This window comes from Mangifera indica, chromosome 15 (genome assembly GCF_011075055.1).
Source record: "Mangifera indica cultivar Alphonso chromosome 15, CATAS_Mindica_2.1, whole genome shotgun sequence".
In the NCBI taxonomy this organism is placed as follows: domain Eukaryota; kingdom Viridiplantae; phylum Streptophyta; class Magnoliopsida; order Sapindales; family Anacardiaceae; genus Mangifera; species Mangifera indica.
This window is the reverse complement of record NC_058151.1, coordinates 10,627,412-10,644,710: the sequence shown is the minus strand read 5'-3', so window position 1 is coordinate 10,644,710 and position 17,299 is coordinate 10,627,412. Positions and strand designations below refer to the sequence as shown.

The 17,299-nt window shown below is 37.0% G+C and overlaps 2 protein-coding genes across 3 annotated transcripts; one reads left to right on the top strand and one right to left on the bottom strand.

Moving 5' to 3' along the window:
* Positions 1-2,289: 2,289 nt before the first annotated feature.
* Positions 2,290-13,886, top strand: LOC123197901 (glutathione S-transferase DHAR3, chloroplastic). 2 transcript variants are annotated; one of them, XM_044612407.1, is made up of 6 exons: positions 2,293-2,575; positions 3,808-3,898; positions 4,099-4,242; positions 4,753-4,870; positions 11,525-11,665; positions 13,559-13,886. In XM_044612407.1, exons 1-6 carry the CDS (start codon positions 2,374-2,376, stop codon positions 13,643-13,645), a joined length of 783 nt encoding a protein of 260 aa, XP_044468342.1. In that variant the 5' UTR covers positions 2,293-2,373; the 3' UTR covers positions 13,646-13,886. The 2 variants fall into 2 exon arrangements, with proteins under 2 accessions (XP_044468343.1, XP_044468342.1); XM_044612408.1 differs by lacking the exon at positions 11,525-11,665 and having other exon boundaries at positions 2,290-2,575.
* A 1,074-nt stretch (positions 13,887-14,960) lies between these two features.
* Positions 14,961-17,203, bottom strand: LOC123197610 (pentatricopeptide repeat-containing protein At1g66345, mitochondrial). The gene has a single exon (XM_044611936.1). The coding sequence runs from the start codon at positions 17,098-17,100 to the stop codon at positions 15,460-15,462; it is 1,641 nt and encodes a 546-aa protein (XP_044467871.1). The 5' UTR covers positions 17,101-17,203; the 3' UTR covers positions 14,961-15,459.
* Between the last annotated feature and the right edge of the window lie 96 nt (positions 17,204-17,299).

Below are 17,299 nucleotides of genomic sequence, written 5' to 3'. Positions count from 1 at the left end.
ATACCTCATCATATAATGTGATTAGTAAGAACGGTACTAACTCAATCCAAGATTAGTTCGATGGTTACTCAACAAAAATAGCATAATAATAAAGAATGATATAAGATAGATATTATTTTTGTGTCTCAACATTGATGAGATAATAGTTTATAAAAGAATTTGATTGCATAGTAACTGTATTATTGAAAGGTAAAAATTAATCTTCTATTGATTTTTTATCTTTTGGATAGTCATAATGTTTTGTAGTCTATGAATGAATAAAAAATTAATTTTAGATTAATTATGATTTTATTGTCAACATAATAGGGAACTTATATAGTCACACATAATAAGGAGTTGTTTGCCAAGATTAACAAATTTGCATTTGATGTTTATAAAGTGAATCACACTTGAATATATTGTGATCTCAATCTCTATTAATGGTGATTTGGGTACAATCCTTTCGTGATTGATTCCAAACTCATTTTTCGATCTAAGTGAAAGAAAACAAATAATCAAAGACCAAAAAATAACCTAAAAGTTGAGGGATTAAAATAAAATTTGTAATGTGTGACCTAGGGTTGATTACAATGAAAAGTTTCATATAATTTTAAAATTTTCTCATTATTTTCTCCAGCCTAACGGACCACTTTGAGAAGGAATTTTTTCTCTCAATTTTTCTTCACTTTTTCATTTACTTAATCTCTTGCTAGCACCTGTGAGAGTCCTTAACAAACTTTACCATCATTTGCGGTTTATTAGCACCTTTGCATAAACGAGTAAAAACCCTACTACTTTGTGAGGGTTTGTAAGAATACTTATCATTATCAAAGTGGTGGAGCCTCCAAACAAATTGAAAGTCCTAACCTTGTATGTTTTATATCTTTTATTCATGCCTTTGATACTGAATTGGGAGATCTCATACTTTATGTTAGTTTGCCCTTAATTTTGTTGTCAAATTCGTTTTCAAGGATTACTAGATCCCTCCAACTCTCCTCCCCTTCGCACTATCTTCACTCCCTCTCCATTTTTCACAATCGTCGACCTTCTCCCCTCCCTCATCAACAACTATCACTCCCCCTCCACTTTTCTCAATCATTGACCCTTTGCCCCTCCTTCACCCACAACCATCACTCCTACGCCATTTCCCACAATCATCGATGTTCTCTTATCCCTCACCTTCACCACAACCACTACACCTTTCACCATGTTCCTTAATCACTAGGCTTCTCCTTTCCCTTACCTATAACTACTAAAATTTTAAAAATTAAAATTTAACATTTGGGTTTGGTTCGATCCTAGGTAGGAAAACCAATATTTTTTTTTTAAATTTTAGAAAATGAAAAATCATGATTTTACTCCTTTATTATACATATTTTATTAAGGCTTCATTTGGTTTAGGTAATATCTTATTACCAAAATTGAAATATTATTTTTAAAATAGATTACCTAAAAAATTATTGAATATAAATTATTACTATGTTTGAGAAAATTCGGTTGATATAAATAATTATTATGTTTTGTTAGAACTAATAAAAAAATACTAATATATTATTTTACTTCAAAACCCTTGGGTATAATTTTTTTAAAATATTTTTTATATAACTTGATATATTAATTAAAAATGAGATCATTTTTGTACTAAAAAATTAATAAATAAGAATATAATTATAATAAATTCAAGATTATCTTGATAATCTTTTAATACTTAAGATAGAGGTAGTAATCAAATTACATCTTATATTACCTGTTACATCATTATTAATAATAAAACATTACTAAAATTTTTTTATCATTTTACAACCAAACAAAATAATATTAATAATAAAAGATATATTACCAAAATTTTTTTTTATACATTGAAACAAAAGCCCTCTAAGAGTTTGGTTTTAGGGTGAGAAAGTATAATTTATATATTTAAAGGGTGAAAATAGTTTTCAAGCCAAACTTTTTGCAGAGAACCTGTTAACTCTAAATAAATTAGAAAAGTTATACTACATATACAAACATTTTCTTACTAACGAATACAAACAAACAATAGATTGTCATATTATAGTTAGATAATTTAATTGTTTATTTTAGCTAATTTATTTGTACTTAATCTTGCCCACCTTGCATGGGTTTTTCTCAGAGTCACCAAAAGGCTATTGATAGGCCTAAAACAATACTCAAAAGTCAAATGAGATTAAAGGGTAATTCAATGAAACCTCAGGGAGGCCCCGGAAATTACCCTATATCAACACTTCTCGTGAGGCCACGAGTCGAAGCTTTGCTCTAGATGACGTCATCAAGAATTTCTCCTGGAGATGGCAACATAGCCATAATAACCTCATCTCTAGCAAACCGCATTCTGTTTCTCAGCATCAACACCAACCTGAAATCCAAAGTAACAAAATGTCTACTTTCAGATTTCAGCCTACCACAACATGCGCTATCTCTTCAACGATTAAGCACTTAGGCTTCAATCGCCGCTTTCCTCACAGCAACTGCGCTGTTTTCAGGCGACCTCGAAACTTCACAATTATGGCGGCCTCTATTGATCCTCTGGAAATTTGTGTCAAAGCTTCCGTCACCACTCCTAACAAACTCGGCGATTGTAAGATTTTCTTCTCTTGTCCATAATTACTTCATAAACAATGTGTGATACATTTTTTTTTTTGGATTGTATAATATTAAAGTGACCGTTTAATTTACGCGTCTTACTTATAAAAAGTTCTGCCATCTGTTTTCTTTAAATTTGTGTACTAATTCTCGGCTGCCAAACATAATGCAAACTGTTTTTTGTTTGAAAACTTAAGGCACTTTTAAGTGTTAAAATTACATCTAGTATGCAAAAAATTATACACATTGGGGATAAAACTTTTTGAATGCAAGATATTCAAAATGTATCAATCTCACTCATAATTTGTGTTTAAAAAAAAGGCAAAATTGCTAATGCTTGCTGTTGGTGTGAATTGTTATTAAAAAATGCTATGCTTCCCAAGTTTTTAACTCAATTTTTTTTTTTTTTTTTTTTTGCTTCAACTGATATAACACTAATTAATTGTCATCAAATTTATCATATTATCTCACGCAATTCAAATTGGGGAACATAGTATTCGAAAAAAAAATTAACTAAAGATTGGAAATCCTAAATTTAGTACAGCTTCTATCTGGATGAGGATCCCGAATGCTCTAGGAACTGAGCAGAGTGTCAAGTTTTAGAATTTTTTCTTTAATCTGAATTGAAGAAAATGTAGTATGTTGAGCGACCATCAATTCTGAAACTTGAACAGATAGGATATGATCAAAGATGGCATTGACTCACTATCTAATTAACAGATTTGTTGCAAGAATTAAATGCACAAAACACAGATATGGATCCAAACATTATTTTATTTATTATTTTTTTGTAGTTAAGTTGGAATGAGTTTTGTGCTTTCCCGAACTCAAGTTCAGACAAAATCCTTAGTGATGACACAATTTTGATCAGACTAGTGCATTCATAGTTTCAATTTTCTAGGTTTGGTCAATAGAAAAGAAACAGTTGAAAAGAGAAAAGAGCAGAGGCCCCCCGGCCAAGAGAATGTATAGTTGTCTTTGCTCTTATTTCATTCTATCTACATGTATGATTAATTAATAATGCAAATATTACTATGGTATTCTTAGACTTGAACAACAATATTCTTCCAACACAAAGTATAAAAGAATGCTATTTATATGGTTATATTTTCTCAATTACTTATAATAATACATTAGTTGATTGCACAACTGTATCATAGGCTGCTTACAACTCAATGCTGCAGTTTTGAGTCGTGGTGCATAAGGTATTAATCTACTATCCTCCAGGTCCATTTTGCCAAAGGGTATTGCTTACTATGGAGGAAAAGCATCTACCTTATGACATGAAGTTGGTAGATTTGAGTAACAAGCCAGAATGGTAACTATATTTGTTTCATACTCTGGGCAAGTTTCTCAAATTGTATACAAAAATTGAAACTTTCAGTGTGCAGAATTTAAATTGATCACACCTTAGCAAAATTTTTTTCTTAAGGCTACTTTAAAAGACAGCTTTTTTATTTTTATCAGGTTTTCTTAATGCATATTTATTAACTTACAAATATGTTTTATGACATCTAGGTTCTTAAAGGTCAGTCCAGAAGGTAAGGTTCCTGTTATTAAACTTGATGAAAAGTGGCTTCCAGATTCAGATGTTATTACACAGTCATTGGAAGAAAAGTTCCCTGATCCACCCTTGTTAACCCCACCTGAGAAGGCTTCAGTGTATGTTTTTATCTACAGTAGATGTACATTGCAATCATTGATCGTGTATCTTTGCTCGTTTCAAGTTCCATTTGGTTCTATGGTGTTTTTGCTGCATCCAAGCTTTTAAAGTTTACTTGATGGCAGTGCTGTTGAACATGACTATGGAATCTGCAAACTGAATGATGGTTCTATCCTTCTTATGATGTTACAACAACCACAAGAGACGTGTGGCCAAAAGATTTTGAAAGAACCTGAACTTCTCTATTTTTTTCCTAGTTGTAATTATTATATGATATAGGAGCTAGTGCATTGTTTGGGATTAAGGATTGGCTGTGTTGAGTTGAGTGTTGAGATGTTATAACTCTCCTTTCAAAATTTTACTAAATATTGGAATAACTAAGAACATGGCATATATATCTTTATTTTTTGGTTTTTTAAAATTCTTTTTTTAATATTACAGTTCTGAATTCCTTTAGAATTAATTTATAAATTCTGGAACTAAGGTTAGCTTATTGAATATTTATGCAGTGGATCAAAGATCTTCTCCTCATTCATTGGTTTTCTAAAAAGCAAAGATGCCACTGATGGAACTGAGCAGGCATTAATTAATGAACTGAGTTCATTTGATAATTATATCAAAGAAAATGTGAGGCTTCTATCTTAATCTTTCCTTTCTGCATCATGATTCTTTCTATGATGAAATGTTATTGCTTACCTTCTCTTATAATGATTGTTGGATTAAATTTATCTAAGCTTCCACAATTTGAATTTTCTTTATCATTTATTGTATGCTGAATGAAGGGTAGGTTTGAAATGATGTGTTTAAAATGTTGTTCAATTCTTGCACATGTACACTTATCTTCCATCAGTTTAAAAAATTATAAAGCATGTCAAGAAAATTCTATTAGATTGAAGAAATTAGCAATGTGCATACAAATTGTTTTCAAAAAATTTGTTTGCATTTAATTTTTCGTAAAGTTGACAAACACTTGACATGTGCTTTCAAGGTTACTTTGATGTGCTTTAGACAATATTATGTGTTCTTGTTCTTGTTATTTGAATGTTAGCTTTTGCATCATTTTGTTACGTACCTGGTGATCTCAGAGGCGCTAATCCACGTGGACTTCCTCTCCGATCAATCTTGCCTGGACGGTTGCGGTATTTCGCCTACAGACGGTTCCAGTCTTAGCCAGAACCCTCAGCAAACAAGTTGTAGCACTAATGTAATGTGAAATTGCATGTGATGTAAAGAAACAAATAAAGAAAGTAAATATTGTATTGTTTTTTTCTGGAATTGATTATAAAATAACATTCAGTCTTCTATTGATGTTCCATCGCAAAGTTAATACAACGAAAGTAAGAAATTGCAAAAGACGATACAATCGGGATCACAAAACCACAGATAAAAAAACAAATAACTTTCCAGCCCTCTGGAGCTGGCCCTCCCTCTGATTCTTCTTACACTTCTCCCTCGTTTCCTCCTTCCTTTCTCCCTTATATCTTTTCTTCATAAATGCTTCTCCAATCTTGCACTGCCATCTCAGCTCCTAGTGTGTTGTTGGTCCCCTCTGTTAACCGTTTCTGCATTATACCTTTTCTGGGCGAATGATATTCTGTTGTCTCCTCTTTTTCTTGCCTTCTTCCATCTGTCCCTTTCAGCATGCTGCCAGTTGTCTCCTCATGAGGTCCTTTCCTGCTTTTCTTCCTTCTCACATATATTTTAACTCTAACATTGCCCCGCCCATCCAGAGGCACCTTGTCCTCAAGGTGTAATTGCGGAAAAATTCGTTGGAGATTTGAATATAGTTCCCAAGTGCATTCAAATTCAGGTAATTCTTTCCACTTAACCAGCAATTCCAGCTCACCCTGAGCTGAATAACGGTATTGCAATACCTTCTCTGGTTGTGCTATCAGTTCACCTTCCTCACTTAAACAAGCTGGTAATGGTTGGCTCTTCAAAGATGTCCCTAATTGCCTCTTAAGTTGGGACACATGAAAAACAGGATGGATCTTGGCTGTCTCTGGGAGTTGCAACTTATATGCCACCTGTCCAACTTTATCAATCACTTTATATGGGCCGTAGAATCTGGGGCTCAACTTCTCATTTGGGCGTGATGCCAATGAGCGACGGCGATATGGTTGAAGCTTGAGGAAAACTTCATCACCAATTTCGAATGAAACCTCTCTTCGATGTCTGTTGGCCTGCTGCTTCATCCGCTCCTGTGCTTTTTGCAAGTTGATCTTTAAGTCATCTAAAATTATGTTGCGTTCTCTAATCATTTGGTTCACCCCCTCCACTTTGGAACCTTCATCGACCCATCGAAGGAGTGGTGGTGGGTCACGTCCATAAACCGCTTTGAAAGGTGTCATGCCTGTTGCGCTGTGGAAGGAAGTGTTGTACCAATATTCTGCCCAAGCCATCCATTCCGGCCACTTCTTCGGTTGTCCGCTGCAAAAACAACGAAGGTACGTTTCTAGACTTCGATTGACGACCTCCGTTTGTCCATCCGTTTGGGGGTGGTATGCTGACCCCCATTTGAGATACGTACCTGCAGCTTTGAAGATTTCTTTCCAGAAGTTACTCATAAAAATGCTATCCCGATCCGTTACAATAGAATTTGGAAACCCATGAAGGCGGACTATTTCTTTAATAAAAACTTCAGCAACTTCTTTGGCCGTAAAAGGACGTCGTAACATTAAGAAATGCCCAAATTTGGAAAGTCTATCAATAATCACTAGGATGGTGTCGACCCCTTTCACCTTTGGCAACCCCGTGATGAAATCCATAGATAATTCTTCCCATATTTGAGTTGGAATTGGCAGGGGTTGAAGAAGTCCTGCAGGTGACATGGCTTCATATTTCATTCGTTGGCACACTTCGCATTCAGCCACGAATTTTTTAATATCCTTGAGCATTCCCTCCCAATGAAAAATGGCTGCTATTCTTTTATAAGTTCTGATGAACCCTGAATGGCCACCTTGTGGAGTTGAGTGAAATTCTTTAAGAAACAATGGGATGAATGAGGATTCTCGGGGAATTACCAGCCTTCCCTTGTATAGTAATCTTCCTCTTTGCAAAGAATAATGTTGATGCCCAGTGGGATTACATATTACTTCCTGTATTAACTCCTGTAATTTTTTACTATGTTCGATCTCCTTCTGTAGGCTTTCTTCCTCTATGATTTTTGGCACAGAGATCGACCGAATTTCCTCAACAAATCTGGGATTTCTTGATAATGCATCCGCTGCCTTATTCTCACACCCCGGTCGATATACGATTTCGAAATCAAATCCTAACATTTTAACCAACCATTTTTGTTGATCATGTCCTGTAAGTCGTTGCTCGGTGAGGAATTTTAAACTTTTTTGATCTGTTCGGACTTTAAAATGCCTTCCTAAAAGGTAGTGGCGCCACTTTTGGAAGGCTAGGACTATAGCCATTAATTCTCTTTCGTACACCGATCTGCCCCGATTTCTGATTGACAAAGCTTTACTAAGGAACGCAATTGGTCGCCCCCCTTGCATCAAGACTGCTCCAACCCCGGTGCCTGATGCGTCCGTCTCTACGATGAATTCTTTAGTGAAGTCTGGCATAGCCAATACAGGTACTGTAACCATTGCTGTTTTGAGAGTCTCAAAGGCTTTTTGTGCCTCTGCATTCCAACAGAAAGAATTTTTCTTCAAAAGATTTGTCAATGGTTCAGCAATTTTACCATAGTCCTTAACGAATCGACGGTAGTACCCTGTCAACCCCAAAAACCCTCGAAGATCTCTAATGTCTCGTGGTTGCGGCCATCTTTCCATGTCCCTAATTTTTTTTGGATCTGCCTCCACTCCTTTCTGCGATACTATATGACCCAAATACTCCACTCTATCTTGTCCGAAACTGCACTTTTTCTTATTAACCAGTAATTGATGGTCTCTGAGCAAACTTAATACCACCCGAAGATGTTGCAGATGGTCTTCGACTCCCTTACTGTATACCAAAATGTCATCAAAAAATACGAGGACAAACCTTCTCAAATACGGCCTGAAAATCTCATTCATTATTCCTTGAAAAGTGGCGGGTGCATTCGTTAATCCGAAGGGCATAACTAGAAACTCATAGTGTCCGTCATGTGTTCGAAATGCGGTCTTTTCGATGTCCTCCTCCCTTACACGAACCTGATGGTATCCCGATTTGAGATCAATTTTACTGAACGTTACAGCGCCTGTTAATTCGTCTAGAAGTTCGTCGATAGTAGGCATCGGAAATTTATCAGGGATAGTAACTTTGTTTAATGCCCTATAGTCGACACAAAATCTCCACCCACCGTCTTTTTTTCGAACCAAAATGATGGGGCTTGCGAAAGGGCTAGTGCTTGGTCGGATCACCCCTGTAGAGAGCATTTCCTGCACAATCTTCTCAATCTCATTCTTCTGGTAATAAGGGTACCTATAAGGTCTTAAATTAGGCGGCTGTGCCCCACTAACTAGTCGGATGGCATGGTCACAATTTCTCTTTGGCGGCAGTCCTCGAGGTTCCCCAAAAATGTCCCTGAATTCCATTAGCAGTTCACCAATTTCAGGGTGCTCTGTCCCCTGTCCATATAAATTTTCCTCAGATGGCTTCAGCTCCACTAAGTAGCCTTCTTTTTCTTCATCAATGGCTTTAGTGAGTGATCGAAATGAAACCTCCAAACATTTCAACGACCAGTCTCCCTTCAATTCAACCCTTTTCCCTTCCCATGTAAACTTCATAGTTTGTTGCTTCCAGTTGGCCTTTACTTCCCCTAGTCGACTTAGCCAATCTACTCCCAAAATTACATCAACCCCTCCAAGGTGGAACGGAAGGAAATCTTGTTGAGTAGAGTGCCCTTGTATTAATAAAGTCAGCCCATCACATCTTCCTAATCCTTTCACTCTTCGACTGTCTCCCAACACCACAGCAAACTTAGTTGCTTTTACAGGAAGTTTCAATTCCTCCACGATTCTTTTTGCCACAAAGTTATGAGTTGCTCCGCTGTCAATTAAAACTACCACCTTTCTGCCTTCTAATTCCCCCATCATCTTCATCGTTTTGGGCAAATCCAAACCCACCATTGAACTCACGTTCAAATTGGTCTCCATCTCTTGCTCTTCGACCACAGTATCTTCCTCTTCTCCTCTTGCTTCTTCCTCCGTTTCATCCTCATCGGCGAGCATTATTCGAAGCTGTCGAAATCGACATCTATGCCCAGGCACGTATCGTTCATCACATCGAAAGCATAGCCCCTTTTCCACCTTTGCACGAAATTCTTCATCTGTGAGTCGTCGAAAATTTCCCTCTCTTCTTGGAAATGTCGTCGAAGCCCCCGAAGTCGCTGGAGCTCTGTGGGATGGGTTTACTGTAGTTTGCAGGGGAGTGTGAGGTGTTCTGCTGGTGGATGGCACATGGGAATTATTTGTGTGAGAATATGGGCCAGGTGGGTTTCCAGCTGGGTAATGTAATGTTCGGGTGTGTGTTAGGTTTGGGTTGTTCACTGAGTTGGATGTTATGGAGGAGCTGGGTCTAGTGTTTGGGTGGGATCCAGATGGGCTGGACACGAAAGATATTGGGCTGGTTTGGTGGTGTGAAAAGTATCTGGTTGGGTTGGGTTGGTTCTGATTTCTCGGGTGGGTTCTCCCTTGTCGGATGACATACTTCTCGTCGATAATGACATTCTTCTTCTCAACTTGTTGTGCACGTTCCATCATGTCTTCCAGTGAGCGCGGATGAAATAGTTTTATCTCCGATCGAATCTCTTCGGTCAATCCGTTCATAAAAATCACCTGCTGTTTTTCTTCTGATAGCCCATCGACAGCCGCTGAAAGCAACTCGAATCGGCAGCGATACTCCTTCACTGAATGTATCTGTCGCAGAGAGAAGAGCTCCTCCTCTGGTGTTCGATCGTCAGGTGGTGGGAAACGACGTAGCACCTCGCTCTTAAACTCTTCCCACCCTTCAAATAACTGTCGTTTCTCCCTCCATTGTAACCAGTGGAGTGCGTCCCCTTCCATACAAACTCCCGCTGCCGTTAGCCTTTCTCTTTCTGTTAAGTGATTGACCTGAAAATACCGTTCCACCCTCGCCAACCAATCCAATGCCCCCTCTCCCTCGAACAGCGGCAAGTCTAGTCGACGGTACTGTAAATCTCTTCGGCTCTCCCCTATTCTCTCATCCCTTGATTCTCTGTGTGCTCCCCTTCCCCCTTCCTCCACCTCTTCAGTTCTCTCAGGTGGTGGTATGGATGGTTCTCTCCCTGGCGGTGAGTATGACGGTGAAGGTTCCTGTTGCATTGGAGCCTTGCCTTTGTCCCCTCCCTCTTTGCCCAACGTGGCCTCTCTTAAATCTCTCAAGTATCCCTTAATCGCCTCCATATCTGAGCCTAGGTGGCCCATTCTGGAGTTCAACTCCCCCATCTGCGCCCTCATCTCATCCATCCCTTCTTTCATGGTGGTCACCTCTGTTTCTAACGTTTCAACCCGACTATCCATTCTCGTCATGTCCTGCTCTGATACCAAGTTGTTACGTACCTGGTGATCTCAGAGGCGCTAATCCACGTGGACTTCCTCTCCGATCAATCTTGCCTGGACGGTTGCGGTATTTCGCCTACAGACGGTTCCAGTCTTAGCCAGAACCCTCAGCAAACAAGTTGTAGCACTAATGTAATGTGAAATTGCATGTGATGTAAAGAAACAAATAAAGAAAGTAAATATTGTATTGTTTTTTTCTGGAATTGATTATAAAATAACATTCAGTCTTCTATTGATGTTCCATCGCAAAGTTAATACAACGAAAGTAAGAAATTGCAAAAGACGATACAATCGGGATCACAAAACCACAGATAAAAAAACAAATAACTTTCCAGCCCTCTGGAGCTGGCCCTCCCTCTGATTCTTCTTACACTTCTCCCTCGTTTCCTCCTTCCTTTCTCCCTTATATCTTTTCTTCATAAATGCTTCTCCAATCTTGCACTGCCATCTCAGCTCCTAGTGTGTTGTTGGTCCCCTCTGTTAACCGTTTCTGCATTATACCTTTTCTGGGCGAATGATATTCTGTTGTCTCCTCTTTTTCTTGCCTTCTTCCATCTGTCCCTTTCAGCATGCTGCCAGTTGTCTCCTCATGAGGTCCTTTCCTGCTTTTCTTCCTTCTCACATATATTTTAACTCTAACACATTTTGCATAGAAATCATGCAGCACTGATGACTTTGAATTATAAACTCCAAAGTTCAACGACATTTTCTTATCCCAGGGTATGTAGGACCTGCAGCCCTCGCTAACTATTTTCCCTTCTTGAAGGGCCCTTTTATCAATGGGGAGAAGATTTCTGCTGCGGATTTGTCATTGGGCCCCAAGCTATACCATCTAGAAATTGCACTGGGGCATTATAAGAAATGGTCAGTTCCAGATTCACTTCAGTTTGTGAAGTCTTACATGCAGGTATGCTTGAATAGGGTACTTCTTTTGTTGTATTTATAGGCTACATATTTCTAAGCTTATGAATGAGAGTCACTAATTTTGCCAATAAGAAATGTGGGCTTTACTTCTGAGAGAGTAATGTTTCAGGGAAACATAAATTTCTATTTGGTGAATTGTTTCTTCGAAGAAAACTTTATCTCATGCTTTATAGGACTCCAATAAAAACTTTAATGGAATTTGATAAATTAACTCTGTCTTCTTTCTTTACCCATCCAGCCCCATACGTGAATGGGTTTTAAAATAAATACTAGGTAGTTTTCCTTCAGGCCTCCGATTTGGGATTCTGTTTCTAGATTAGTTGCCCTTATGGTTGGTGGCTTTGTTATTTTAGAGATGAGTAATCCTTGCCATCTTTTCATTCTTTTGGAACAGTACTTTGGAAGAAATAATATGTTCAGGGTAGCATTGTGTCTAAGTTTATATTCTTGCCATTGGAGACTGAACGCAGATTGTACTTGTGAACCAGTCAAGAACCTTTCAAGTTATTCACCAAAAATACTTTTAATAAAATTTCATATTGTAAATAAAATTATTCTGTTCCTCTATTAAGAGGTTTTATCCTTGTTCAGTTCACTGCAAAATGTCTACCGTTTTGTCTTTTAAACAAAATTTTGAAGCCAAATCCATTGAATGCTTAGTAAGAGTGAATTGTTTTTAGTAGGATATGGTTGCTTTTTTGAAATTTGGTAATGTCTTGAGGGAGACATGGACATTTGGAAGTTAGTGGAGAGGCGATTCTCTTGTCTAAAGGATGTGTTGAGTCAAAAAAAGGAGATGGAATTAGCTATTAAACATATCCTCTGTGATTATTCTTTCTTTCTCTATGTTTCTGTTCAATAAATTATTGTTGTTTTGTTCATTTTATCTTGTCATGGCTTGGATTTTTGGAGATGTGGTTTTTATAGTGTAATTGTGAATGTTCTTTCACTTAACATCATGATATAGAAAACATAGCTCTGTTATGTAAGAATGTTTTAGCTATTTCAGTCAATCGTCCTTTAACTGAAACTAACATGCATCCTCTGCAATCTTTCTGAACTTTTGTCTAGCAAGTTCTTTTGACAAATGACTCATTGGTTTAACAGCTAGATTTTATATAGGATGCATATCACCATGTTTAATTAAGTAATAGAAGCCCTCGTTGGTGAAAAAAGATCTAGATTCCTAGTCATATTACATCATCTCAGCCATCTCCATTCTTGGAAAGCCTGTATATCTTAGCCGTTATGAATTTCAAGCCCTTTGTATCTCTGTTATGGTCTTGATTAAGAATCCTTAACCTTGACTTCATCTCTCAGTTAATTTGATAATTGGGTGATTAATTCATTGCATGTGAGTTGTGTCTTTTGCTTCCTCTTTAAATAAATTGGTACCCTAGTAAATTGTTATTTCTTCTTTTTAGTTCTCATTTTAGTGGTCAATTCATGTGTGTTGGCATGCTCCTAAGTTCTAGAAAATTTATGTGATTCGATATCAATTTATACTTTGTGGTTCTGGAGTTGTATTTTCATTTGTCAGTTTCACTCACTTTCTGTGATTCTTTCATGCTAACAACTATTGGTGGGCATGAAGGGGACTCAGATTTGTGATGTCTAAACAAGCAAGTGTCAAAACTTCCCAAAATTTTGCAGTTAAATTGAGCTGTTGCTGGGCTACGCACATGACTGAATAGTTAGTTCCTCTGACGTTTATTGCTGAATCTTGTTAATAGTGATTTGTCAAAAGTAATTATCAATTGTAAACTACAGTAGTAATGTATCAACTTGGGCTTGGGCACTAATATCTGCTAATCATAAATCATGTCTATTATACACACTATGTTTCTAATGCTGCTATAATTTTGTGATATTTCAGAACATTTTCTCGAAGGACTCATTTATTAAAACACGAGCACTTCCAGAAGATGTCATTGCTGGTTGGCGTCCCAAAGTTCTTGGTTAATATGTTTAAGCTGTTGCTTAACACATTTGCAAATGAACCATCAGGTATCTCCCTGTGATCTTCAGCTGAGGATGTTGTATGTTGTAATCCTATGACTAAGACCAACCTTCTGTATTTTAGTTGAAATCAAATCTTTAATTATTACTTGAGAATAATCTTGTAAATTGTTTTTATCATAGTTTGAGGTGCATGGCAACCATTAATCCTTGTCAATGACTCAAGTTTCGCCGGAGTTTCACCAGTCATTGTTTTAAAGTAGACCAAATCTTTAAACGATAAAACTATGTATACTCAATTTTGAATATTCAATTAAGTATTTAGATAATATATCATTATTTGATTGTATGATTTTGAATTAAAAATAAATAAATATTCAATCGTATAATGACATATTATTTGAATATGTAATTGAATACTCAAAACTAGATACACATACTATTGCCGATGCTTTAACTTATGTCCATAAGATACCAACATAGGTCACCGACGCTAAATAATTTAACTTCTATCTTTAAGCTTGTAATCTGTATAGGTCAACCATTTTATTCTGCTTAGATACCTAATAGCTCTTTGCACTTTTATCATCATTCCACTTTAAATAACAAACAGAAAAGTAAAGAAAGTAATCTGATGGCTTCAAGAAACAATGAAGTTAGCAATATGATACAAATGGGCAACCAATTTTGAATCAAAATGCGAAAACTCTTCTTCAGCTTCAGCAACCGTCTGCTCTGGTGTACTTCCGGGGCTCAGCATACGAAAGCTCTTCTCTGGCTTCAGCAACCAATTTTTCATACTGAACAAGACATTAGACAAAAGGTAGGTTTGGACTGATAGCAATTGTCAGCATTTGGATAGTTATATCACAGATAGCCAGAACAGAAAAGAAGATAAACATATGAAAATGGAACAGCACCCATGACATTCTAGCCACCCAAAAGAAGAGACAAGTGTTTTCACTGAAGATTATCAGAGGTTTAAATTGATGCACCAGCTACACACTGTTTTAAAAAACAACAGCCTCACTGTGTGGCCAAACAGAGACATGAGAAATGTCTCTGCCCCAACAGTTATCTTGAAGAGCGGTTATTATCTTGCATAGCCAGAAAATTCATGGACTCATTCAAATATTAAAAGGATTAAGCAAAATACCCTTCTTGAGAGAACTCCTCACCTCCTAATTCCATAGTCAAGAAATTCATAAATTCATTCACATATTGCAAACAATTAATAAATGACTTTGTAGAGAGAATTCCCTGCATCCTAGTGCTACCGTGTCAAAAAGAATTTTACATAAGCAGACCAAAAGATCGCCTTCCCTGTCAAAGTTGCTAAATCATTGATTTTACCAAATGATGCTAAAAACAATGCACATGCACAGATATAGATATCATTATACAGACGCATTGAAAGTAACAAAGCATTACATGGACTCCAGCATGAGTACAATGTGACATCTAAATCACGTTGGAAATAATCTGCACAGTAACTGAAGGAATGCCAAATTCTTATTTTGTCCTGCCCATGAGCCTCTTCCTTGTAGAAGCTTCTTGGCAGCCTCAGTTTCCTTGATATTCTTCAACTTTTATTCAATGGGAACTTGAAACTCAGCTATCCCAGTGGTTCACCGAGTAGAGCCTTCCTCTGAGTTCCATTTCTTTTGGCTTAGGATGCTCTGGAACTTTGTATAATTCATCTTTAGCATGTTTTACATTCTCAACTTTATCTGTAGTTAGTATAAGTTAGGGGAACCTTTCTTGAGTGAATACTACATCCACTAAAAAGTAAGTCTAAAGACATTTTCTTCATATAAGCTAGCCTCTCTCTGAGGTAGTACCATAGAAGTATGAACAACTGGGCTTCAATCCTTTAGAAATCATCTCATTATGGAAGTGAAGAGCCCTTGCTTTATCTCCCCTTTCAAAGAGGCTATCAATAATTGCTTCATAGATTTCAACACCAGGGACTAGTGACCGATTTTTCATTTCTCTTAAATACTTATCTGCTTCCTCTAGTTTCGCACATTGACAAAAGCACCTAATTAACAATGTGTAAACCTGCAATGTTGGAGAAAGTGACCTTGACTCCATCTCATAGAAAAGCTTCAACATTTCTTGAATTCTGCATGTTTTGGCATAGCCAGCTATAAGATGAGAGTATGTAATCTCATTAGGAGAAAACCCTTTATCTAACAAAGGAGTTAACATTGCATTGGCCTGTTCTGTATTCCCGGTTTCACATAACTTTCCTATCATCTCATTGAACGCTGAACAGCTGGGAAGAAGTCCTCTTCCCATCATTTTCTCAAACTTGCTAATACTTTCTTCCACTCTATTTACCTTTGCACAACCCTCAATTATAAGATTAAAGGTTTCATCATACAGGTTCAAGCCCATGTTTTCCATTTCTTGCATTAAGAAATTTGCTTTTTCAATTTTCCCTTCCTTACAATAGGCTCCTATAAATGTAGTATGCACAAAAGAATTTGCACTAAATCCTCTCTTAAGCATTTCTTCATACACTTCCAGTGCTGACTCCAAATTCCCAAGTTTTATCTTAGCATAGACAATTAATGAGTACGCAATTGTATCAAGAATCGTGTTCTTTTGTAGCATTCTCTTCAAGAGTACCACACCACCCTCAATTCTTCCATCTTCTATAATCCTAAAAATTAGACTGGTATTAACGATCACTGAAGGAGAACATCTCTTTCCATGTATCCTATCCAACATGTCCACATAAGTTTGCAATTTCCCTTCTTTGCACAATGCACTAATCAAACTTCTGATTGTCATTTCATTTGGATATCTTCTGTTTTGCAACATGTACTCATAGATACTCCACACTAGACAAACTTTATCAGATTTTGTAACAAAATGAATCAAAGTATTGAAACTTATTAAACTTAAAGAAAACCCATGCTCTTCCAAGTAGCAACAGACATCAAAAGAAACCTCAAACATTCTCATTTTAGCATAAGCCTGGACTAACAAATCAAACACAAGTGGACTTGACTCCATAACTTCATAACTACTGAGCAATGAATCAACCATGAATCTTGAATTATCAACTACATGTTTCTTCAAAACTGATTCAATTAACCCACGAGCATCAATGAGCATCTGGGCTCTAACCAAAACATGAATTGTGGCACAATAAGACCAAAGGTTGTGTTGATAGTGCTTCCTTTGGGCTGACCAGTGAAAGAAACCCAGAGCGCATTTAGCATCAATCGGGTCCTTTAGTTTCAGCAAGACTTTCTCAACAATAGAATCGTTTAACTCAACAGAACTGAACTGCTTGGAAAGCGTGTCCCAATTCAAGCCTCGTCTTAAAGAATCACACATGGCAGTGACAACTGTGTTGCACTTTGTTTCTGTGGAGACGTGAATAAATTTGGAGGTGTTGAGAGATGAGGAGATTAAGCATTGAATTCTTTGACGAAGTATCTTCATGACTTTGATACCGTGGATCCGCTTACTGAGACAAACTTTAATCACTCCAGAAATTTATATCACTTTAAAAAAAAAAATCGGTTCCCCTGATGAACAGAAATGGCAGTAACCATTACGTTCAGGGGAAATTAATAAATAGCCAAAATTAAGGGGGTTTAAATGAGATTGTCCAAAACATTTAGATTAAAGCAAAAATGCC

Excerpts from the sequence above, each read along its gene's own strand:
- LOC123197901 (XM_044612407.1), top strand. The coding sequence starts at position 2,374 with ATGTCTACTTTCAGATTTCAGCCTACCACAACATGCGCTATCTCTTCA. Across the intron at positions 4,243-4,752 it reads CCACCTGAGAAGGCTTCAGT|TGGATCAAAGATCTTCTCCT; the intron begins GTATGTTTTTAT and ends ATATTTATGCAG. Across the intron at positions 4,871-11,524 it reads ATAATTATATCAAAGAAAAT|GGCCCTTTTATCAATGGGGA; the intron begins GTGAGGCTTCTA and ends CCCTTCTTGAAG.
- LOC123197610 (XM_044611936.1), bottom strand. The coding sequence starts at position 17,100 with ATGAAGATACTTCGTCAAAGAATTCAATGCTTAATCTCCTCATCTCTC.